This window comes from Acomys russatus, chromosome 3 (assembly GCF_903995435.1).
Source record: "Acomys russatus chromosome 3, mAcoRus1.1, whole genome shotgun sequence".
Lineage (NCBI taxonomy): Eukaryota > Metazoa > Chordata > Mammalia > Rodentia > Muridae > Acomys > Acomys russatus.
Genome location: NC_067139.1, coordinates 43,062,800 through 43,087,332, shown reverse-complemented (window position 1 = coordinate 43,087,332; position 24,533 = coordinate 43,062,800). Strand labels below are relative to the sequence as shown.

At 47.5% G+C, this 24,533-nt stretch overlaps 1 protein-coding gene across 1 annotated transcript in view; it reads left to right on the top strand.

The window, feature by feature from the left end:
- The first annotated feature begins 381 nt into the window (after nt 1–381).
- Nucleotides 382–24,533, top strand: part of Dnase1l3 (deoxyribonuclease 1 like 3) — a 25,299-nt gene continuing 1,147 nt past the window's right edge. Inside the window, exons 1-8 of the mRNA XM_051172901.1 lie at nt 382–522; nt 4,939–5,027; nt 8,158–8,247; nt 9,036–9,148; nt 11,666–11,778; nt 15,310–15,467; nt 22,701–22,797; nt 23,225–23,341. Coding sequence (XP_051028858.1) covers nt 382–522; nt 4,939–5,027; nt 8,158–8,247; nt 9,036–9,148; nt 11,666–11,778; nt 15,310–15,467; nt 22,701–22,797; nt 23,225–23,341 — 918 coding nt within the window. The remainder of the gene's footprint in view (nt 523–4,938; nt 5,028–8,157; nt 8,248–9,035; nt 9,149–11,665; nt 11,779–15,309; nt 15,468–22,700; nt 22,798–23,224; nt 23,342–24,533) is intronic.

Below are 24,533 nucleotides of genomic sequence, written 5' to 3'. Positions count from 1 at the left end.
GGGTGGACACTTCCAAGCTCATCAACTCTCAGAAAAACTCCCAACTCCCATGGCAAGCTGCCACAGGAGACATGTCCGGAGATCACCACTGACCCCACCTCACCCCTGCCACTGAGATTATGAGTGACTTTAAGGGGGCTGGTGCCTAAAGTAAGCATATGGCTTTCCTTACAAGGGCAGTGACAACAGAGGACTCCCTAAAGACAAACCCTTGGTCTTCATTTCCTTGGGGACTGAAACCCATGATGGTGAGTGAGTTCCTCAGAGAAGTGAAAGTGGCCTAGAGGGATCCAGTAATTCCTGTTATTAGGCTTTAGGCTTTATAAGTCACTGAGCAAGGAGGCATCTCTTCATCCGGCCTGAAGTCGCAGGAGTGCACAGATGTCCCCGTGCCTGGCCTCCCTGCTGCTCTTCTCCCTTGCCCTCCATGGCGTCCTGGCCCTGAGGCTCTGCTCCTTCAATGTGAGGTCCTTTGGGGAGAGCAAGAAGGAAAACCAAAAAGTCATGGATGTCATTGTGAAGGTGAGTTTTGTTCCTGTCCTGGACACACCCTCACATCTTCTCCTGGCTTCAGACTGGCCCTCAGGATGAGGTAAGAACTGCAGTGACCACCCCAGGCTCTGGGTGCTTCCTGTCTTCAGCTGGGTGCTTCTGTACATCCCGCAGGGGTGTTGCAAGGGTTACCTCGGCAGGTAAACAGCACGCTCCTGCCAAAGCCTGCCTGCAGTCAGTCCACATTCAATTGGTTTGAATGGAGCGTACTGAAAGTCTATGTCAGGCACTGTAAATGCATGTTCTCACTTGTCAACCTCTCGAGCAAGGACTGTTGTTCTGCCTGGGATGGGGATGAACTCAGAAGGGCCATGTGGCATTGGGTAGCTCCAGGGAGGGGTGTGGTGAGAGAACTAGTGCAGCCTTGCCTGCTTCATGCTTGTAACCATTGGCAAAGCATGTGCTCTCTCTCTCTTCTCTTCCTCCTTCCCTCCCCATCTCTCTCCTTTCAACCCTTCATCCCTCACCCACATCCATCTCCTCTCAATTCTGCCCTTTCTCTGCTTTGGGTAACACTGTCCTTGGGGTTCTATGACCAATGGCTGGGAACACTGCTTACATTTTTCTGGAGTCAGTTGACTCTCTGTTCCATGGGGTTTGATGCTGGGACTCTGGTGGGGTGGCTATTACTTTAAAATTAAACAAAAGGGAATGAGATTAGGGATTTACTTGAGTTGATAAAATGCTTGCTTAATATTTATGAAGTGTGGAGTTCCAGCCTCAGCATCACATGAGCCAGGCATGGTGTCCCCCACCTGTGATCTCAGCACGGGGGAGGTAGACGTAAAAGGATCATAAGTTCAAGGTCATCCTTGGCTATAGGGAAAAGTAAACGTCAGCCTGGTCTATGTTTTTGGAGGCAGGGTTTCTCTGTGTAGCAATTCTAGCTATCTTGGACTCGCTTTTGTAGACCAGGCTGGCCTCGAACTCACAGCGATCTGCCTGCCTCTGCCTCCTGAGTGCTGGGATTAAAGGTGTGCACCACTATGCCCAGATAAGAGACCCTATCTCAACACACACACATACCACCACCACCACCACCACCACCACCATCAAAGCACCCCTGTGTGTGCTGAAAATGCCAGCATCCCTGGCTTCAGACTCCATCTTTCAGCTGATGCCCTCTCTTCCGGCATTTCACATGAAGTGGGCTCTCCCACCTGAACAGCTGGTAAGGCTGGTGAGTGAAGCCCAGGCGTGCTGAGCTGAGGCCCGTGTCTGGCTGCTGTTGTGCAAAGGATGCAAACAGAAGGCCTGCTCTGCTCTCGCCAAGATGGCCAATGGGTCAAGGGGGCCCGGATGACCCTGCCCTTTAGGTGTTGAGTCCAGACACCTATAGATGTCGTGGTTTTACAGCTGTGCCAAGCCTGTGGGAACCCTGACACCATGGCTTAATGGAGAAATCTGACACGCAGGGAAACTACTTCCCAACTTCCTCATCCGTGGCCCAGTGGAGCCTGGGAGCCCAAGGGTCTCTCTATGTTCCTGACTTGTTCAACGGTGGAATGTCGCCATACTCTGTATTTTTGTTCTCTGGTGATTCCATCCCTCCACACAGCTTCTTCCTCGTGCTGTGAGTCCCCACAAGGTGTGCCTAAAGCCTTTGTCAAGACTTAATCCCATCCCCATAAAGCCATTCTGTAAACAGAAGCAACCCTCCCTCCACCCCCCACCCTGCCCCAAACCATCAGAGCCATCCTGAGTGCTGGGATTAAAGGCTTGTGCTATCACACCTGGCTTGTGATGTGCTGTGGACTGAGCCTAGGGCTCTGTTCACACTAGGCAAAAATTCTATCAACTGAGTCACGTCCACATCGGCTGGTGGGGCCCCTCTTCACAGCCCTCATATTCTCTGTCTAATTGTCACTCCAAGGCTCAGTGAGCACTAAGGAAAATGAACTGCAAGGGAGTGTGAGTACTGGGCTTCTAGACTGCAGCCCTCCCTTCCTGGCCACACACTCAACAGCCAGGGAGATCAGGATGCCAAAGGCCAAGGTCCCTCTCCTGTGTGACCCAGTGGTGTGGAGCAAGTGGACTCAGATTCCTTTTCCTGAGCGAGCACAGCCAGGTTTCCTGTTGACATTCCTGTTCCTTGCCTACCAAGCACTTCTGAGGCCGGCACCTCCAGCTGTATCTGCCTTCTGGTTTCCTTGCTATCTCTGGGGAGTTTTCCTCAGACAACACTCTGCCAGATCCTGTTGTCCAAATTCTCAAAAGGGCAAGAGCACCAGGAAAAAACATATTCCTTCTGGCTCCTACTCCTCAGGAAGAGACTCCTAGGGAGCCCTTCGGAACCAGGCTCTGGATCCTTTATGATTTCATCAATGCCAAATCCTTGCCTTGGCAAAAGGTTGCCACACTCCAGAGGACAGTTACGTTAACTGCTCTGCTGCCAAAAGCCCCGAGAGCAAGGGTTTGTGCATGCCTAGTCTGGATGGAATCCAGATAAGGGCTGCCGTTCTCTCTCCTCTGAGGGAGAGGGGAGGGGCGGTCTGGAGAGATCTTGGGTAAAGAGAAGCCCACAAGCCTCTACCTAATGTCTTTAAACAGGACACAGGGCACTTCCTTACCACGTATATCTGTTTATGAAGGATCAACACTGGGGACTAGAATGAAGAGTGCGTACATTGGTTTGTATCATCTGTGCTTTAAAGGTGTGCGCCATCATACCTGCTGAATGTGTACATTTTACAGTCACTTCTAGAAAGGTCTGATAGTTCCTAGGGACTTAACCAGCAGGCTGGCTTGCGCCGCAGGAGCAGCACGAGGCTGTGGTGAGTCCCGTGTGGCCAATGCTGCGGCTTTAACCTAGAATCCCAGCTTCCTGATCAGTCAGCGTCCAGACCTCATCTCCCTAAAGGCTGCATTCCTGCTCCCTGGGACCTTGGACTCCACCCTGCTGCAGATGTGACTGGAGATGCTCTGAAATACGGTACGAGGAGCCCTCCATGACTTTGAGGCTGTGTGGGAGAACAAAACTAATCTGGGCGGTGTGCTTTATCCTTAATAGAAGCATCTTGTGGCACTGAGTCACCGGCCGTCTCATTACCCAGAGGCCCTTGGTCATGGAGGGCCATGAGCTCTTTCTGCTCCCTGATCACAGCTGTTGCTCGCCCTGACAAAGCCTCTCTCATATCCTCTTGCTCCCACTGAATTATTTTTGAACCTTTTCGGGGGGACCAAAGGCTGTCTCCTTCTGACAGAAGCAATTAATCGCTCCCCAACATGCCCAACATGTCTGTGGCTTGTGACTGTCCTTTAGCGTCAATTCTATTATCCCTCCCTTGCACCTCGCTACTCCCAGGAGACTCTGGGTCTCTGAGCGAGTGCATTTGAACAGCTGGGTTGGAACCCTGGCTTTCCCACTTGTACTGGCTGTGTGACTTTAGGATAATGGCTCAGCTACTCGGTATTTTAGTTAGCATCCTGGTGTCATGGGCCGGCCATCAACAGCCCTCTCTTAGAGTTGTTTGTGAAGTAGGCTCACAACAAATGTCAGCTCTCATCATTGTCATCACTGTAGTTATGCGTCCTGATACCTGCCCTCCCCAGCCTAGAACCTTTGCCCATCAAAGGCTAAGGTGCTTAGTGCCATCACCACTGCTATAATCCCACCAGCAGCCGCAAGCTGTGGATGTGTGGAGGGTCATGGCTGGTTGCTTGGATTCAGGTGCCACTGTGGCTGTTTTCTAAGCTTCATGTCTGGGTAACTTACTTGCCCATGTCTAATCTTCAGTTTCCTTGTTGTTGTTGTTGTTTAATTTATTCCGATTACATCCCTATTGTTATCCCCTCACTTGTGTCTTTCCATTCCCCACCTCCTTCCCTCTTTCGTCCTCCCCCACCTCCCACCCCAGACCACTGACAGAAGGGACCTCCTCCCCCACCGTGGACATTGCAACACACCTTTAATTCCAGCACCCTGGAGGCTGAGGAAGGTGGTTCTTTGAGTTCCAAGCCAGCCTGGGCTATATAGTAAGACTCTGCCTCAAATAAAGAAATTAATTTTAAAAATGTGAAATAGACAGAAAATAAAGAACAACAACAGCTAAACATCGAGAAAAAACAAAACAAAACAAAAAACAAAAAACAAAACAAGACAAAAAACCCAAAAACAATGTACCCCTGCAGTCCTGGCTACTCCAGACTGAGGCTCTAGAGCTTGAGACCAGCGTCAGCAAGGAGACGCCATCTCAACACAGCAGGCAAACATCAACAAAACACAAAGGGCCACACCAAAGGCAGAAAGCCCTTCTTTGGGGATTAAGTTTTGGTAGCAAGCACCTGACTGTGGTGCTTGGAGCCCAACAAGTGCCTGATGAAGAGTTCGGTGATTTACAGTAAAAAGCTCCAAACCTTGGGGATTCTGTCTCTCTCTCTCTGCAGATCATCAAACGCTGTGACCTTATACTCCTGATGGAAATCAAGGACAGCAACAACTACATCTGCCCCATGTTGATGGAGAAGCTGAATGGGTAAAGGGGGAGAGGGACGGGTCCCCCCCCCCCCCGTTTCCCCTTAGAGCTTAAAGTCAAGTGCAGGGACATCTGACAAGTGGCAGGGGGGTAGGAGCCAGTGTGATGGCTGGCATTTATTCTAACCACCAGGCCACATGGCCAGAGCTGCGTAGGCTCTCACTCTTAGCTATAGTCCTGTGAACTTTCACCTGGCTGGTTTTAATATGACAGTAAAAACAGAGAAAAAGGGTCAAGAATTGGGGCAGAGCAGGGAAAGGAGTAGATAAGAGGCTGAGCTAGGAGGTCCTGCCGTAAAGGTGGAAGGCAGTGGGCAGAAGAAGCCGGCAGCAAGAGAACATGGCTACAGTGTATCAGAAGCGACGAGTTCAGGTCACTGTGTTACTTTCACATGAGTGAGAGGGAGTGGGGGTGCCTGGATGATCACAGAAGAAAGACTTGGGAGGATGAGCTAACAACTTGTAATAGTTACTTCGGAGAGATGTTTGAAAAGCCACTGTGCAGCAAGGTCAGTGAAGGGGTAGGAGACCTTTTTTATTTCTTTTTTTCCCCCGTTGGTTTTTCAAGACAGGGTTTCTCTGTGTAGCCCTGGCTGTCCTGGACTCACTTTGTAGTCCAGGCTGGCCTCAAACTTACAGAGATCCTTCTGCCTCTGCCTCCTGAGTGTTGGGATTAAAGGTGTGCGCCACCACACCCGGCGGCATTTTTTATTTCAATAGTTTTGTATGGTTTGACTGTTTTACCATCAGTACAAGTTGATTTTATAGTCTAAAAACCAACGAAGGTGGTTGTGGTAGAGGTAAGCAGTAGGATTTGCTGAAGGAAGCGGAGGCAGGAGGATCACAAGTTTGAGGCCAACCTGGGCTGCACATTAAAAAAAAAAAAAAAAAAAAAGCCCAGTGATAGCACACACCTTGAATCCCCACACTTAGGAGGCAGAGGCAGGGGGATCTCCAAATTGGAAGGCCAGCCTAGTCTGTTCAGTGAGTTCCAGGACAACCAGGAATACACAGAAATCCTGCTTTGGGTATAGGGGTGGGGCACAATAGAAAGAAAAAGCAGTGTTTTCCAGTAGTTTTAAATGACAGTGAGTAATACAGATGATTTATATTCCTTCTGAATGATCAGCAAACTACCATGTCCACTAGCTTTTCGTCACTGTGATAAAATACCTGAGAAAAACATCTTGAAAAGAGGAAAGACTGCTTTTGTTCATTGTTTCGGAGGTTTCAGGCTATGGTCAGTTGTGGCTTTTGGGAGTCTGTGTTGAGGTAACACACCATGGGAGGAGGCCTGCCCGTCACCCCTACTTTTGAACCTAGGACCTCTCTTAAGCCCCTTCAGTCTTCAAGGAAGTTTTCAGAAGTGCCAGGGGCCAAGGGGAGAAGCAGACTCCACACTTCTCCCCACAGTCACGATGGAGGCAGTCTGGAGGTGAGGAGTCTCGACGTCCTCACCTTCAACCTGCCTAGACTGGGCTGAGGACTCCAAGCAGGAAAAAAAAAAAAAAAAAAAAACCACCCACAGAGCTCTCTTTGCTGAGTGAACCTCATGTCACATACATGTTAAGACCATGCTAAGACCATGTTAAGACATGTTAGCTAATGCCCCAGCTGCAAACACATCTCTTTGTCTTCTGTAAAGCAGGAAAAGGTCTGTGCCCCTTCACAGTGGAGTTCTAAAGCAATGTGCCACCTCAAGATCCAGAAGGCTAGAGTTAGCAGAGGGCCAGCCTTCCAAATGGAAAGCCTAGCAAGGTCTGCTGTCCTCCTCACTCAGGGCTCTCACGCTTGGGTCTAGCTTAGAGCACACATTTGAAAACACACATTTTAAGTTGTTCCCTAAGTCAGCCCCTCTATCTTTTCTAACTGACCACTTGACCAGTGCCAAGTATTAATCAGGCTCCAGATTCTTTTGGGGGCCAGTGGAAGGAAATGGGGTAGGGTTGTCTGGAGAAGTCAGTTATCAGCAGCTTTGACACATTCACAGGGAGGATCAGATTTCCCTGCGGAGGTGAGGGGATTGTCTGCAACCCTTCCCCTCCCCCTCTCCTCCCCCCCCCCACGGTGAAGCTCTAGACCCAAGAAGAAATAGGCGATTGTTTGAAATCAGTACCAGAACTTTGGAGCAGGTGCCTGGTGGCTACAGAGGAGGGGCTCTTAAGGATCTGGTAGAGCTCAGAAGTGGCATGTGGACAGGTGGACAGGTGGACAAGTGGACAGGTGGACAGGAGACACAAGAACCTTGACTTTAACCAGGAAGCAGGAGTTATGGCAACAGTCCAAGCTAAAGAGGGATTTCTTTTCTTTCTTTTTATTACATTGTGTATGTGAGTACACATAAATGTGTGTGTGTGTGTGTGTGTGTGTGTGTGTGTGTGTGTGTGTGTGTGTGTCCCACAGCACACATGTAGAAGTCAAAGAACAATTTGCAGGAGTCAGTTCCCTCCTTCTACCTGTGAGTTCTGGATACAAACTCAAACGGTTAGGCTTGGCTGCAAGCTTTACCTGCTAAGCCATCTTGAAGACTCCAAAGCAGAGATTTGCTCTGATCTGCTCATTTCTGGCCTCTATGATTCATGCTAAAACTTGTGGGGTTTGAAATGAAAAGTTCTGGCTTCAAATCCTAGCCTTGTGTTGTTAATCGCTTGGGAGGCAGAGGCAGGCAGATCTCTGAGATCAAGGCCAGCCTGATCTACAGAGTGAGTTATAAGACAGTGGGGGGGGGGGGGCTACACAGAGAAACCATGTCTCAGAAAAACAAAAACAAGCCAGGCGTGGTGGCGCACACCTTTAATCCCAGCACTCAAGAGGCAGAGGCAGACAAATCAATGTGAGTTCAAGGCCAGCCTAGTTTACAAAGTGATTCCAGGACAGTGAAGGCTACACAGAGAAACTGTCTCAAAAAACAAAAACAAAAACAAAAAAACAATACAAAACAAAAACCAAAACCAAACAAACAAATCATGCAATGAAAGGTTAAAAAAATAGCCATTTTTTAGGACAAGAAATAAGACAGCTGTGGTACTATGTGTCAACACTGGGATGTGCAGGCAGGGGTAGTGGTGAGGGCAGACACATCAGAGATGTGTTTATTCCTTACAACACACTAACATATTTACATTTTCTAGAAATTCACGGAGAAGTACAACATACAACTACGTCATTAGTTCTCGGCTTGGAAGAAACACATACAAAGAACAATACGCCTTCCTCTACAAGTGAGTACAATCTGTCCCTACATTTGACTGAATTGACCGAAATATATGTATTTTATTTTATTTTAAAATTGGATTCTGAGCCGGGCGTAGTGGTGCACGCCTTTAATCCCAGTCACTCAGGTAGGCAGAGGCAGGCAGATTTCTAAGAGTTCAAGGCCAGCCTGGTCTACATGGTCCCAGGCTAGTGAGGGTTAAATGAGACCTTGTCTCAAATAAAACGAACCACTTGGTTCTGTCTCTAAGCAGTTACCATTGTCATTCGGAATCTTTGCTGTTGAACCGAAGACTCGTGTGCTGGGACTGTAGCTCAGCTGGTGGAGTGTGTGCCTGGCATTTGCAAAGCCTAGCTCAGTCCCCAGCACTGTGGTGGTGGGCACAGGCCTTTAATCCCCGCACTTGGATGGTAGTGGCAGGGGGCTCTGAACTCCAAGCAACACAGCCAGTTCAAGGTCAGCCTGAGCTACAGGAGGTGAGACCCTGTCTCAAAGCAAATGACCCAAAACCTCCACAATGATTCAATCATGAACTAGAAAACACAGCAGCTCGGTGACAACTAATGAGGCTGGGGCAGGAGTTCTTTGTCCTTCTCGGGGAAGGCCTGACCCAGGCCATCGAGGACTCTCACTGCCCATCTGCTGTCTGTTTAAAGTCCGAACATTGACTCACGTGCTCTCAACTCTGAGGAGAAGAGCTGATTCTGCCCGTTCTTAGGGAGAAGAGCCTCCCCAGGAACCTGCTCTGGACACAGTGAGAGGAAAATTCTTTTTTTTTTTTTTTCTCTCTTCTAGGGAGAAGTTGGTGTCTGTGAAGGAAAAATACCTCTACCCTGACTACCAGGACGGAGACACCGACGTGTTTTCCAGGGAGCCCTTTGTGGTTTGGTTCCAGTCGCCCTTCACTGGTGAGACTGTGACCCCTGTGTCAGTTACTCTTGAGGTGGCTATGACCAAATATACCTGAAGACGCAAACAACTTAGAGGAGGCAAGATTTTAACAACCTCCCAAAAATACTGCTGCCAGCTGAGGACCAGGCATTCAACACATGAACACATGTGGGACATTTTATATTTAAATCATAACAGTCCTTCTCCTGGTGACCTCCCCAGCAGCCCACAAAGGGACACAGCCCTGAGCATGTGTGAGCCATGCTCTCAGAGTCACATGTTGTCTTATGGGATTCCTGAGGTGAGAGTTCATACCTGAAAAAAAGAGGCTGGTCTGATGGGACCAGGCATACTTTTCAGAATGCCAAGACACACAGCCTCCCAGCCCGGATACCACCATCCAGGGTCATTAAATACTCTGCCCTCTGGAGTATTTGGGGTCATAGAAATGGTTTGTCACAATCCTTGATCCCTGTCAAGTACATCTATCCCTTCCTTTTCAAAAGACCCAACGATGGTCACCAAAGGAAAATCTCAAAAGCCTCACTCTTCTTACAGCCTAGTGGCTCCACAGTGCAGCGGCCTTCTCCACAGATTGCTGGGAGGGAGCAAAGCTATATCAGGTGCACTTTAACCCCCAACAACACAGCTGTTGGTCCATGACTAATGGCCAGTTTCCTGTTCTCCTTCCGTGCACTGCAGGGCAAGGATTAAGGCTGTCCCTATTCAGATTTAAAGAAACTGTTTTGTGTGTGTGTGTGCTTTGTTTTTATTTGTTTGTTTCCGAGACAGGGTTTCTCTGTGTAGCCCTGGCTATCCTGGACTCGATTTGTAGACCAAGCTGGCCTCGAACTCACTGTGATTCACCTGCCCCCTGCCTCCCTGAGTGCTGGGATTAAAGGTGTGCGCCACCATGTCTGACTGGAAAGTGAATTTTAAAGGCAGTGTCACTTGCCTAAGTCCAGCTATTAAGTAGACAAGCCAGAGTTGTGAGTTGAGTCACCAACTAACAAGCCATATTCCCAATTACTGCTGTACTTGATAGCATGTCAAGAATTCACCAGACATGGTGGCACATGCCTGTAATTTCAGCACTCAGGAGGCAGATGGAGGGGGATTGGCCAGTTTGAGGCCAGTCCGAGCTGTATTGTGAATCCCTGTCTCAAAAGGCAAGGGCTGAAAATATAGTTCAATGAAAGGGCCTAGCGTACACAAGGTCTTGGATCCAATCTTCTGCACTGAAAGAAAAGAAAGAAAAAGAATCAAGAATTACAATTTGTTTGTAAGTTGCAGCATGTAATGAAAATGCTTTCCACTGCCTACTGTGTGCCCTGCTGAGGGCACAAGGCTGGCAAAGTCCCTCCCTGCATGACACCAGGATGTAGCAGGGTGACAGAGCATGGATTTTACATCATATATTATGTAATATATTATATAGTATGTTATATATGCAGAATTAAATTAGGTATGCCTATATCCATCCCACACTGTTGTAACAACCCAAACTATGGCATTAACTATTTCTGCCCAGGGTTAGTTAACTTAGAGGATGGTACTTTGAGAAAATAACTATGAATGCATGTGGGACTTCTCAGTTGAAGAAGAGGCAGGGCTATTGAGGGCAATGAGTGCAGTAATTCTTTTATGCATTATCCAACTTGCTATGGCCGAGCAGGGACGGCCTCCGCCTATAAGCACAATTTCTTCTCAAAGGGAGAGGCAAGGCTTTGTGCCTAACCTGATTTTCCTGAGCCTCCACCTTCCAGCCTCCCTGCCCTCCTTCTCTTTCCTGAGATGATTTCATTCACTTATCTAACATTCATTTATGTAGTCAATCAAGAAATAGTTTCAGGCACCTCTAGTACACCAGATGTAGTGCTAGGCAGTACAAGCAAGGATAATTGAAAATAGAAGCCTGGGAGCCAGGCATGGTGGCACATACCTTTAATCTCAGCACACAGGAGGCAGAGGCAGGTAGATCTCTGTGAGTTCAAGGCCAGCCTTGTCTACAGAGTGAGTTCCAGACCAACCAAGGCTGTCTCAAACAACAACAACAACAACGACAAAAACCAAAACAGGTGAGATCCCCAGAATCCACACAGTAGAAGGAAAAAAACCAACTCTGTGAGATGTTCTTTCTCTCTCTGTCTCTCTGTTTTCTGTCTCTGTGTCTCTCTCCGTTACACACACACACACACACACACACACACACACACACACACACACACACACACACGCAGATGATAAAAAGGGAGAAGAGAGAGGAAGAGAGAAAGAACGGGCAATGCCAACAAGGACCACTTCCAACAGCTTCCTTTTAGCTGGAGAGAGCACAGGTGGGAGGGAGGAGTCTTTCACACCTTGAAAACACTTATCCTGGTGGCACTAAGGCACTGAGGTCTCAGCCACTGCCTGGACCCTCTGGCCCCAGGGCCACACGCAGCAGTACTTCCTAGAAAGGGCAGCTGCTTCTGCAGGCAGTGCTAGTGGGCCCTTAACAGAAAGTGTGCCACCTCCTATGTGCCATTCTTCAGCTGTCAAGGACTTCGTGATTGTCCCGTTGCACACAACTCCTGAGAACTCCGTTAAAGAGATTGACGAGCTGGCTGATGTCTACATGGACGTGCGACGTCGATGGAAGGTGGAGGTGAGGGCCTCTGTGCTTGTCCCCTCCCCGTCCCGCAGCACCAGGTCACCCCAGTAGGAGGGTGAGGGGACAGAGGACATGCAAACCACTCCTGATTGACAGCCTCCTCAGTTCTAAACATTCTTCTTGCTAAAGCTGTCTGGGCCTGTCCCAGTGGGTCTTGGAAGTTGATGCTGTGCTGTATTTATAATGGATGCCAGTATTATTAACTGTTGGGCACTGAGGCTTAGGGGCTGTGCTGGGACCGCACAAGAACACGTGGGTTTAGTCCTCTCAATAATGCAACAAGGGGCTGGGGAGATCGTTCAGCTGGCAAGCATCAAGACCCGAGTTCAAAGCCCGGAAACCATGAAACAAAACACACACACACACACACACACACACACACACACACACACACACACACGGGAGGAGGGAAGGAGGGAGGGAGGAGAGAGAGAGAGAGAGAGAGAGAGAGAGAGAGAGAGAGAGGTCAAGCTGGGTATGCTGGTGCAAATTGCTGGTGCAAATTTGTAATCCCAGTGCTAAGGATATAGAGGCAGGCAGATCTCTGCAACTCAATGTCCATCTAGTCTTCCCTACTTGGCAAGTTCTAGGCTAGTGCCCAACCACAAAAAAAAAGAAAGCAACAGTGCCTAAGGAACGCCCAAGGTGATGCTCTGGCCTCCACAAGCATGCGTATGTGTACACTTGCACATGTGCAAACACCACTTCACACACTAAGCAACCCCACCAGGTCCCTTCTTAATCTGCCCCAATTTACAACTGAGAACAGTGAGGCATAGGAGGTCAGGAGTGGTCCAGAGGCAAGTGGAAAGATCATGAAAAGGAGAAGCAATGATGGTGGCCTCTCCTCAAGACAGCCATCACCTTTCCGTTTAGAATACAGGGATGCTGCTGCTGGCCATCTGCGGCTCCGATGGCTCAGGAGGCATGTGGTGAATGTGGAAGTGCTTGGAGTGCTCTCCCACCAAATTCCTCTTTTTTTCCTTTCGGAATGTTATGCTAAAAGTCCCTCTTCCTCCGCACTTCCTCTGCTCAAGGTGCAAAATGAGTCAAGTGCGGACACAGCTGATCAAAACTGGCCACCAAGAAGGCCGGGGTGGGAGTGCTTTTTACTGCCCATACATTCAACAAGAATATATTGAGCATCTATCAAGTGATAGGCCCCGGGGGATGAAACCTTGGATGAAGGACCTAAAAGGGATGGGCTGAAGTTTGACCCTGGGCTGTAGTGCTTAAAGCTCCTGCTGTGCGGCCCAGAGCACCCCGCTTCACCCCTCTAAGGGTTAGTCTAACCTAGTCCGCTGTGACTGAGGGCACTTTCAAGCCATGCAAACTGAGCTTGGTAAATCACTTCATGCAGGCTGGGGCACACAGGTCAGGGATAACAGTCTGTCCTTAACTGTGCACCTTAATCTCGAGGGAAACCCTAATTGCAGAAATGAAATGTTCAATCATCCCAAACAGTAGCACAAACAAGGAAATAAGACGCTTCCTCTGTGTTGTGGAATGTTAAAATTCTCTTGCCCTGACCCTTGGAGGTGGGGTGGGGGCACTTCTAACTGTTGGTGGTATGGGATGGAGAAGGACAGTTACTCTAAGGCCTGACTTCCTTAGGAATTTCCCTAAGTACTGAGGTTTTTTGTTTGTTTGTTTTTGTTTTTGTTTTTTGGTGTTTTGTTGTTGTTGTTGTTTTGAGACAGGGTTTCTCTGTGTAGCCTTGGCTATCCTAGACTCTCTTTGTAGACTAGGCTGTCCTCGAACTCACAGAGATCTGCCTGCCTCTGCCTCATGAGTGCTGGGAATTCCAGGTGTGTGCCATCACCCCACCCCCACCCCCATCTCACTGTAGTATTTGTATGAGGGACTATCTTAGCTGGATTCCAGTGTTCTTGCCTTACCTGTGCACAACAGATCACAGAGAGGGGGTGACTAAGAACAGGATGGTGTGGTGGGGAAAACATCCCTTTTCCTCCTCCTTGTTCTCACTGCCAGATCCTTGCCAAACCTCTGACTCACTTGGAACCTGTTTTCTCTTCTCTTAAAAAGGAAATGAAGAGAGGGGTCAGGGCTGAAAAGATGGCTCAGTGCATGGCTACTTTTATTGAGGACTTGAGTTCAAATCCCAGTCACAGGGCAGCTTACAACTATAACTCCAATTACAGAGGATCTGACACCCTCACACAGGCATGCATGTAGGCAAAACACCAATGCACATTAAAAAAAAACTAAATAAAATTTTAAAGGGAGACAAAGATGGGAATCTGTGTGAGTTTGCTAGTGACATAGCAGCACACCAGAGACAGGTGCATGAAACAATGCCAGGCTGTTTCTCACTGCTCTGCAGGCTGCAGGGCCAAGGCCAGTGTGTGAGAACAGGCTTGTTCCTTCTGAGGTCTCTATCCTTGGCCTGTAGATGCTCATCTTCCTCTGTGTCTTTGTGTGTTCTAACCCTTCTTAAAGTTTACTTATTTAGCCAGGCAGTGGAGGTGCATGCCTTTAATCCCAGCACTTGGGAGGCAGAGGCAGGTGGATCGCTGTGAGTTCGAGGCCAGCCTGGTCTATGAGGCGAGTCCAGCATAGTCAAGGCTACACAGAGAAACCCTGTCTCGAAAAACCAAAATAAAAAAAATTACTTTTAAAAATTCATTCATTTATTATTGTCATGTGGGGAATCAAAGCCAGGATCTACCACTTGCTTGAACTCTATCATTGAGCAAGCACCCAACCCTACTCCTATATAAGGGGCCACACACCTGCCTCATTTTTACATTAATTACATTTAAAAGTCCCATTCCCCAGCTGGTTATGATAATGCATGCAGATCAAGAGGTGGATACAGGAGAGTCAGCAATCCAAGGTCATCCTGGGCTACATAGCTAATTTGAGGCCAGCCCAGGTCATATGAAATTGTCTCAAAACAAAACTAACAACAAGATCCAACTTCCAAATATAGTCACATCCCAGTGTACCCGGGGCCAGGAGTTAAAATTGGGATGGGTGGGTCAGTGAGTAAAAGAATTTGCTGTGCAAGCCCGGTGGCCAAGTTCCATCACTGAAATCCACAGTAGAAGGACAGATGGGAACACACACACACACACACACACACACACACACACACACACACACACACAGCACACACACAGCACACACACAGCACACACTATATATAAATTTAAAAGGAGTGAACAAATTGGAAGGGTCCAACCTGAGTCATGAAAGGCCTCTTTGTATTCTTTGTAGACGGGAGGTGATGGCACAGCACACTCGCTTAATCCTAGCACTTGGGAGGCTGAGGCAGACAGATCTCTGAGTTGGAGGCCAGCCTGGTCTACAGAGTAGGTTCCAGGACAGCCAGGGCTACACAGAACTACACTGTCTCCAAAAGCCAAACAGCCAGCCAGCCAGCCAGACAGACAGACACAGCTTTGTTCACTGGGTGTGGAAGGTGGAGTTCTTGCTGGCGGTGGAAAATGAAGGCTTGTCTTCCAGGCTTACCTAGTGATGCTTCTCAAACACGCCTTTCAGAATTTCATCTTCATGGGTGATTTCAACGCCGGCTGCAGCTATGTCCCCAAGAAGGCCTGGCAGAACATCCGTTTGAGGACGGACACCCACTTTGTTTGGCTGATTGGGGACCAAGAGGACACCACAGTTAAGAAAAGCACCAACTGTGCCTACGACAGGTGAGAGCCCTATTTGTGCCAGGGCAGCTCGACCCCTGCAGATGGAGGAGGAATTCCACTTCCAAACTGTTAAGTAAGCCTTCTTCCTTGTGGAAAATGTAATGCTCCACCCTAAGGTCCCAATTACAAGCCAAGGCATGAGTCTACCAAAGTCCACTCCAGGGAACTCATGAATGTGCTGGCTTCCTTACAGATCACACTGGTGGGGTTTATTCACTGGAGTGTGGCTGCTCCACTGCCGAAAGGCAAGGCCACACACCACATACCTGGCAGAGATAATGACTTTCCCATAGCTGCATAGACAAAGCCTGGATGCCCTCGTCCCCTCAGACTTTTATACTCTATCCCTTCCTGAGGTCTTGGATGCTTTGGGATGAGTTGCATACAGCAGATGGTGGGGAGGGGCTGGACACTCAGGAAATAGTCTTGCGACCCTCCCCATCCTCCTATGTGGAGATACAAGCAGTCAATAAGCCCAACAGGGGTGGTCACATGGGCACAGCTGACTGCCCAAGGTGGTGGATGCTTAGTTCCGAGGAAAGCCCTGTACAAGGACCTGCTGGCTCGTTACGCACTGTACGGAACTACACAGCCTTGTGCGGTTGCACTAGAACTTAGCAGTGGCCAGCACCAATGTAAGATGGGTCTTAGTTCAAGTCCAGGCTCTACAGCTTTAAGTGTTGTGACCACACTCTTTGTGTTGGTTTTCTCACTTTGTAAACTTCAGATTGTGGCATCAAAAAAAGTACCTCACTTATGGAGATTTAATGAGGATTAAATGAAATAACACATAAAACCTTGAACACAGTGCCTGGCGCACCACTAGTGCTAAATACATTTGTGTGTTCTTAGATGAGACTTGGAACATTCAGGAAGGTATGACCACAGACAATTCCTGTGCTATGACCAATTTTATCCTAAACATATACCCCAGTTGGTCACCCCACCCCCATCACTGGCATTGTCACCAAAGCCTTGCTGGTACAAACACTGCTGAAACGGACAGTCTACTTGTGTATCTTGAGCAAATGTTTATGAGCCTCGGTTACTATTTGAAAAATCAACGTGAGGACCAGTGAGGTGGCTCAGCCGGCAAGGGCACTTGGCATACAAGCAGGGCGAACTGATCTCCATCCCCAGAACCCATGCAGAGGTGGAAGGAGAGATCCGCCTCCACAGCACTGTTCCCCGACCTCACATGCTTGTAGCAGTATGCTCCCCACTGCGGAAATACCTCAGAGTATTAAAATGAGAGAATTTAATGCAACCCCACTTATACTGTGTTTAGACAGGGTCTTCTTATGCAGCCCAGGCTGCTGCAGACTCACTATTTGGCCCGGGGTAAACTTGAATTCTTGGTCTTTGTTTCTCAGCCTCCCGGATGCTGGGATTACAGGCGTGTATGCCACCACGCCCGGCTTGACTTGAATACATTTTAAACTATTGCTCTGCATAAATGCAGATGCATATGTTTAAATAGTGACAAGCACTGTACATTCAAACTGTCCCTGGGATTTCTCAAGCACCGTCAGCTTGAGTCTCTTAGTCAAAAGGAAAGTGGAGAAGTGAAGTGGGGAAATCTCAGTGCCACATGCCTGCTGTTCCCAGGACTCAGCCTGCTGAGGAGGGAGGACAAGAAGGCCATTCTTTTTTTTTTTTTTTAAGATTTATTATTTATTATTATGTATACAGTGCTCTGCCTACATGTACATCTGCAGGCCAGAGGAGGGTATCTGGGCCAAATGGTTGTGAGCCACCATGTGGTTGCTGGGAATTGAACTCATGACCTCTGGAAGAACAGTCAGTGCTCTTAACCGCTGAGCCATCTCTCCAGCCTCGAGAAGGCCATTCTTGTGGCGTGCTTACTTCTTAGGTCTCGAGGTCTGCATTTTATACCCATCTCCTGGGCACTTTTGTTCCTCTTGGGGCTTTTGAGGCTGCAGTTTCCTTTTTGGCTGCTAGGGTTCCAGCCCTCAAAAGTGGAAGCCCAGGGTGAGAAGTTACAGCCTGCCAAGCTCAGAAGCCTCCCTCCCTCCCCTCCTCAAGTGTCTTCAGCTAAGCTGCAGAGACGGCACCGGCTCACTCAGTCATACAGCTCAAACCCAGAGACCAAGCTGCCACTCAGAATTGGAAAAGCTCAGGGCAGAGCCCATGCAAGGGCTGTTTGTCTCACTTCCTGCAAATCAAGCAGAGTGTGAAGGCCACATAGACCCACCTGATTTACCTCACTTGGCATATGCTACAGTCCACGTCTTTGCTGGTTTTTAAATGATTACATCTGCGTGTGTGCTTGCTCGTGTGTGTGTGTGTGTGTGTGTGTGTGTGTGTGTGTGTGTGTGTGTGTGTGTGTTGGTGACTGCAAGTGAGTATGCACCTGCACCTGGAGGTCAGAGATGTCTGTCTGTCGTATTGCCTTGACATGGGGTTTCTTTTTCTTTTTTCTTTTCTTTTTTTTATTAATTGACATGGGGTTTCTTACTGAATTTTGTTTTGTTCAGCTTAGCTTACTGCTTATAATCTATTATCAAGGTAAACCAAGGTAGGGATTTGAAGTAGGGACGGAAGCAGACACCATGAAGGAATGCTGCTGACCAGCCCAATCCCTCCAGCTTGCTCAGCTATTTTTCTTTTCTTTTCCATTTCTTTATTTTCTTTTGCTGAAAATCGATTTTTAGCTGGGCATGGTGGTGCATGCTTTTAATCCCAGCACTTGGGAGGCAGAGGCAGGTGGATCTCTGTGAGTTCAAGGCCAGCCTGGTTTACAAATTGAGTCTAGCTGTTATACAGAGAAACTCTGTCTTGAAAAACTAAAAACAACAACAAAAAAATTCTTTTCAGGCAATATATTCTGATTATAGCTTCTCCTTCCCCTACTCGTCCCAGTTCCTCTGTTCCTCTCCACCTCCCCTTCCGTCCAGATCCACACCCTTTTTTTTTTTTCTCCTGACAGAAGACAAACAGGCTTATAAAGCATAGTAATAAAATACAGTAAGATAAAACAAAAACAAACAAATTGGAATAGGACAAAACAACCTAACAAGGAATAAAGTCAAAGAAAAAGCACAAGAAATGTATATAGATGCATACATTCAAATATACAGGAATCCCATAAAAACTCCAAACCAGAAGCCAATATATATACACAAAGGAACTGTAAGATAGGGGGGAAAAAAAGTCCTAACATAACATTATGACACAAAAAACCTCCAAAGGTGTCATTGGGTTTGTTTCACATTGTTGAGTAGAATTCCCTCCACTGCTGGCCATGCAGTCTGCCCTTAAGAGTGGTTTGTTAGCGAGTCGAGGAGAGCCAAGGCTAACACAGAGAGATCCTGTCTTGAACCCCCCCCCAAAAAAAGAGTGATTAGTGGTTTGTTTTCCAGTGAGACTCCCTTGCAGAAAACTGACTGTTCATTTGCAAGTGGATCTCAATTCGTGATAGCTTCCAGGTCAGGGATGGGGGTGTGTCAACACTTCTTTCAGCTCTAGGACCCCATCTGGTGCAGACCCATGCAGGCCCTGTGCTTGCCACCACAGGCTCTGTGGGTCCATATGTGTGCCAGCCTTGTTGTATCTAGAAGGCCTTGATTTCTTGCTGTCCTCCATCCCCTCTGGCTCTTAGACTCTTTCTTTCTTTCTTTTTCTTTTCTTTTTTTTTTTTTTCTATTTTTTTCCTTCTTTTTCTGGCTTTGTGAGACAGGGTTTCTCTGTGTCACCATGGCTGTCCTGGACTGGCTTTGTAGACCTGGCTGGCCTTAAACTCACAGAGATCCACCTGCCTCTGCTTCCCAAGTGCTGGAATTTAAAGGCGTTCACCACCGCCGCTTGGCTCTTAGACTCCTTCTAACACCTCTTTCTCCGAGTTCTCCGAACCATGAGAGGAGGGATTTGATGGAGACTTCCATTTTAGGCTTTTTCCAAGGCTTTTAGCTTTGCATAATGTCCATCTATGGGTCTCTGTTCCCATCTGTGACAAGAGGAAGCTTCTCTGATGATAGCTGGGCAAGGCACACGTATATGAGCACAGCAGGATGGCATTAGGAATCATTTTATTGCTGTACCTTTAGCAGAACAGTATTTGGTTTCCCCCTAGGTCCCTGGCCTATCTAGTCTCAGGTTCTTGTTGCCCAAGCAGTTTGGGTATGGGTTTGAGCTCATGGAGGGGGCCTTAACTCAAATGAGCTATTGGTTGTTGTTCCTGAAAGCTTTGTGACACTGTTGCACCAGTGTATCTTGCAGGCACATCACTCTCTTGTAGACGGAAAGTTTGTAGCTGGGTTGGTGTTTACCTCTCTCCTCTGGTAGCATGCAGAGTAACTAACTTCCAGGATTGTAGACACTAGTCCGTAGGGGTAAAGGCTCTAGGTGGGCTCCAGCTGGACTGCTCTGTGTTCAGTGCGTTGTATAGGTGTTGTCTTCAGCTATGGAGCCTTACTGATAACTTGTGGAAAGCCTTGGCAATAGCCTGGATTGTTTGGGGCCTCCCAGGGGACTCCTTTGGCTAGCAACTTGGTTGGGTGTCCCCCCATTCCTGGTTCTGGAAGCTTCATTTGGTGATGAGAGATCTCCAGTTGGGGCTCCATCTCCCCCATTATTTGCCAACTTGATTGAGCATCGTCATATATGCATTTATTATAGGGAGCTCCTACTGTACAGGTTTCCAAATGACCCCTCAAATGGCCCTGTTTCCCTCCCTCTCCCTCTTCTTCCCTTCCCTTCCTTGTTTGATCCTCTCATTTCAGTCCGTCCACCTCCTCCATCCATAACTGTCTCTTCTAGTTCCCCTTTCTAGGGAGGTCTACCTGTCCCCTCAGTCCCTTACTCTCTACTAACTTCTGGATTATAACAAATTGTGGCTTGCTTATGAATGACTTAACAGCTAACACGCATGCATAAACAAATACATACCAGATTTGTCTTTCTGAGTCTGACTTACCTTACTCAGGATAATTTTTTTCTATCTAGTTCCATCCGTTGTTGTTGGTAAGTTTACCAATAAGACCTAATAATGTTTATTATTAGGCCTATACCTATTATTATTATTATTATTATTATTATTATTATTATTATTATTATTATTATTATTATTATTATGGCAGTAAAACCTGCTAGCAATCAATCAAGACACAGACACCTGTTATATTTAAAAATAGCCTTAGTTAACCTGGGACAGGGCAGACATTAATCCTCTAAACTACTTCCCATAGTGGGGCAGGCATGGGATCCCTGTCTCAATCCTTTGTCATCTGCTTCTAATAATTTCTATCAAGCTGCCTCCCATCCATAATCCCATATACTTGCTAATGTTCTCCATCTGGGCCAAGTCTCTATCTACGCCACCGGCCATGTGCTTCTCCATCATCTAACCCATGATGGTGAGCCTCCTTCTCTCCTCTCCTCTAGTCTTCTTCCCAAAATTCTCTCTGTCTCCCCAAGCCTGGGAATCTTAGCCACGCCTATCTTATTTGCCCTGCCCAAGTGTGATGGCTTTTTATTCATTAGCATTAAAATACATCAGACCAACCCCCAACAATCCATTTACCTGCACATTTTATGGTTCCATTTTTAATGGCTGAGTAACATTTCATTGTGCAAATGTACCACATTTTCTTTATCCATTGATGGATATCTAGGTTGTTTCCAATTTCTGGCAATTACAAATAGAGCAGCGATGCACATGTTTAAGTAAGTGTCTCTATGGTAGGATTAAGTATCCTTTGGGTATATGTTCAAGTACAATAGCTGCATCTTGAGCAAGATTGATTCCCATCTTTCTGATGAACTGGCACAATGATTTCCATAGTAGCTGTACAAATTTGCACTCCCACCAACAATGGGTGAGTGGTCCCCTTACTCCACATCTCACCAGCATGAACTGTCACTTGAGTTACGGAATTTTTTTTTTTTTTTTCCATTCTGACTGGTGTAAGATGGAATCTCAAGGTAGTTTGATTTGTGTTTTCCCAATGACTAATGATGTTGAACATTTATGTATTTCTCAGCCATTTTTCCCACATTTTGAGAGTTCTCTGTTAAAATCTGTACCCCACTTTTAAATTTGGCTATATATTTTCTTGATGTACACTTTTTGAGTTCCTTATATATTTTGGATATTAGCTCCCTATTGGATGTATAGTTGGGAGGCTGCCATTTTGTCCTATTGATGGTGTCCTAAAAAAACCTTACAAACTCTTTTCAGTTTCACGAGGTCCCATTTATTAATCATTGATCTTAGTGCCTGAGCTGTTGGTGTTCTGTAAAGAAAGCCTTTTCCTGTGCCAATGAGATCAAGACTATTCTGTCAGATTCAGTGTAGCTGGTTTTATGTTGAGGCCTTTGGTCCATTCGGAGTTGAGTTTTGTGCAGGGTGATAAGTATAGATCTATTTGCATTCTTCTATATGCTGCCATTCAATTTGACCAGCACCATTTGCTGAAGATGCTGTCTTTTTCCCCAGTGTTTATTTCTGGCTTCTTTATTAAAAATCAGGTGTCCATGGGTATGTGGACTTACTTCAGGGTCTTCAACTCTATTTCATTGGACAGTGTGCCCCCTCCTTTTTTTTTGTGCCAATACCATGCTCTGTAGAACAATTTGATTTCAGGGATGATGACATCTTCTGCTGTTCTTTTACCATTCATGAGTAGTTTATAAATAAAACTGAAGCTGGGCGTGGTGTCACACGCCTTTAATCCCAGCACTCAGGAGGCAGAGGCAGGCGTATCGCTGTGAGTTCGAGGCCAGCCTGGTCTACAAAGTGAGTCCAGGATGGCCAAGGCTACACAGAGAAACCTTGTCTCGAAAAAACCAAAAAAAAAAGAAAAGAAAAGAAAAACCAAAATAAATAAATAAATAAGTAAATAAAACTGAGCTGCTGAACTACTATAGCTCAGGCCCTCCTGCCTAGCGATGGTACCACCACAGTGGGCTAAATCCTCCTACATTACTAAACACTGAACAATGCTCCCATAGACATACCCACTGGCCAATCTGATGGAGGAAATTCCTCAAACTGAAGTTACCTCTTCCAAGATATTTCTAGGTTTGGGACAAGTTTACAAAAACTAACGAGTACAGGTAGCAAGCTAACTCCATGGTGGACATGGAGCACTCACTCCACAAAGGGGCAGGACTGCTCAGTCAAGTCCAGAGTCACACCCAGAGCTCCCATTAATCCTAAGGGTCCACAGCTTGGAGTAATTAACACATCTACCTTCCTTGTCCTCGTTCCAGGATTGTCCTTCGAGGACAAGAGATAGTCAACTCCGTGGTTCCCAATTCAAATGGCGTCTTTGACTTCCAGAAAGCTTATAAGTTGTCTGAAGAGGAGGTAAGAGTGCCACCTTGTCTTTCTGATCCACACCCCCACCCCCACCCCCGGGATGTGGGAGAGCGCCTCTTGTGTCTTTTTTTTTGTTTTGTTTTTCTAGACAGGGTTTCTCTGTGTAGCCTTGGCCATCCTGGACTCACTTTGTAGACCAGGCTGGCCTCGAACTCACAGTGATCCGCCTGCCTCTGCCTCCCGAGTGCTGGGATTAAAGGCGTGCGCCACCATGCCCGGCTCCGCCTCTTGTGTCTTAAGATCTGCAGTTCTGTGATTTGAAGACCTGTCAACATTTCCCAGGAACAATGCTCATCGGTTCCACCCTCAGACACCTCATCTTACCCTTCTACTCTTGAACTTGGTCACTGCAAAGGCCATGACATGTTCTAGGCATCCCTTAACCCCCAAATCTACTTCTATTTTCCCCTTATAGGCCCTGGATGTCAGTGATCACTTCCCAGTTGAGTTTAAGCTACAGTCTTCAAGGGCCTTCACCAACAACAGAAAATCTGTTTCTCTAAAGAAGAGAAGAAGAGGCAATCGCTCTTAGGTACCATGACACTATTTATTTATTTATTTATTTATTTATTTATTTATTTATTTATTTATTTATTTATAGACAAGGTTTCTCTATGTGGCCTTGGCTGTCCTGGACTCACTTTGGTGACCAAGCTGGCCTTGAACTCACAGTGATCCATCTGCCTTTATTTCTGCGAGTGCTGAGATTACAGGCCTTCCTCCCTGCACCCCCCCCCCCCAAGTCACTTCTTGCTTCCAAATGAAATTGGCTCTCACAGGTCTAAACTGTCTGCACACTCAGGAATTAATCCTGGCTAAGCTGCTTTCACTGTCACTTGAGTTAGATCTGCCTGGAGCCAAGCTGGGTGGAGAACCCTCTGTTCTGCCTCCTTGCCTCCACACCATCCCTGGCGCCCTGCAAAAACACTGCCATAGTCAGGCAGCAGGACACATGTCAGCTGTCAGCCCAGCTGCCAAGCTCACAAGGAACCCCTGTTTCCCAGAATGAGCACAAATGCCAAGACTCCAATGAGACCTTATGTTATAGATGATAAGACTCAGCTTACGTTTGGCTGGGGTCAGGCCTCTGTAACACCATTCAGGAAGGAAGAATGAAGGACACTCTCACTATGCTGTCTTGCCTCTACTGTTCTGTCTCACTAACTCTGTCAGCCTAGAAATCACCAGTGCCATGCTCTCATTTTCCATGAAGATCACAGCTCACCCCTACCCACAGCTCACTCCTACCCACTGTTCACCTCACATACAGCCTACCTCTACCCACACCCACCTCACCCACAGTTTATCCCTACCCAAACCCACCTCACCTACAGCTCATCCATACCCACAGCTCACCCCTATCCACAGCTCACCCCTACCGACAGCTCACCTTACCTATAGCTACCCCTATCCACAGCCCACCTCATTCACAGCTCACCTCTACCCACAGTTCACCCTACCTACAGCTCACCCCTATCCACAGCCCACCTCACCCACAGCTCACCCCTATCCACAGCTTACCTCACCCACAGCTCACCCCTATCCACAGCTCACGCCTACCCACTGCTCACCTCACGTACAGCCTACCATTACCCCCAGCCCACCTCACCCACAGCTCACCCATATCCACAGCTCACCCCTATCCACAGCTCACCCCTACCCACAGCCCACCTCATTTACAGCTCACCTCTACCCACAGCTCACCCCTACCTACAGCTCACTCC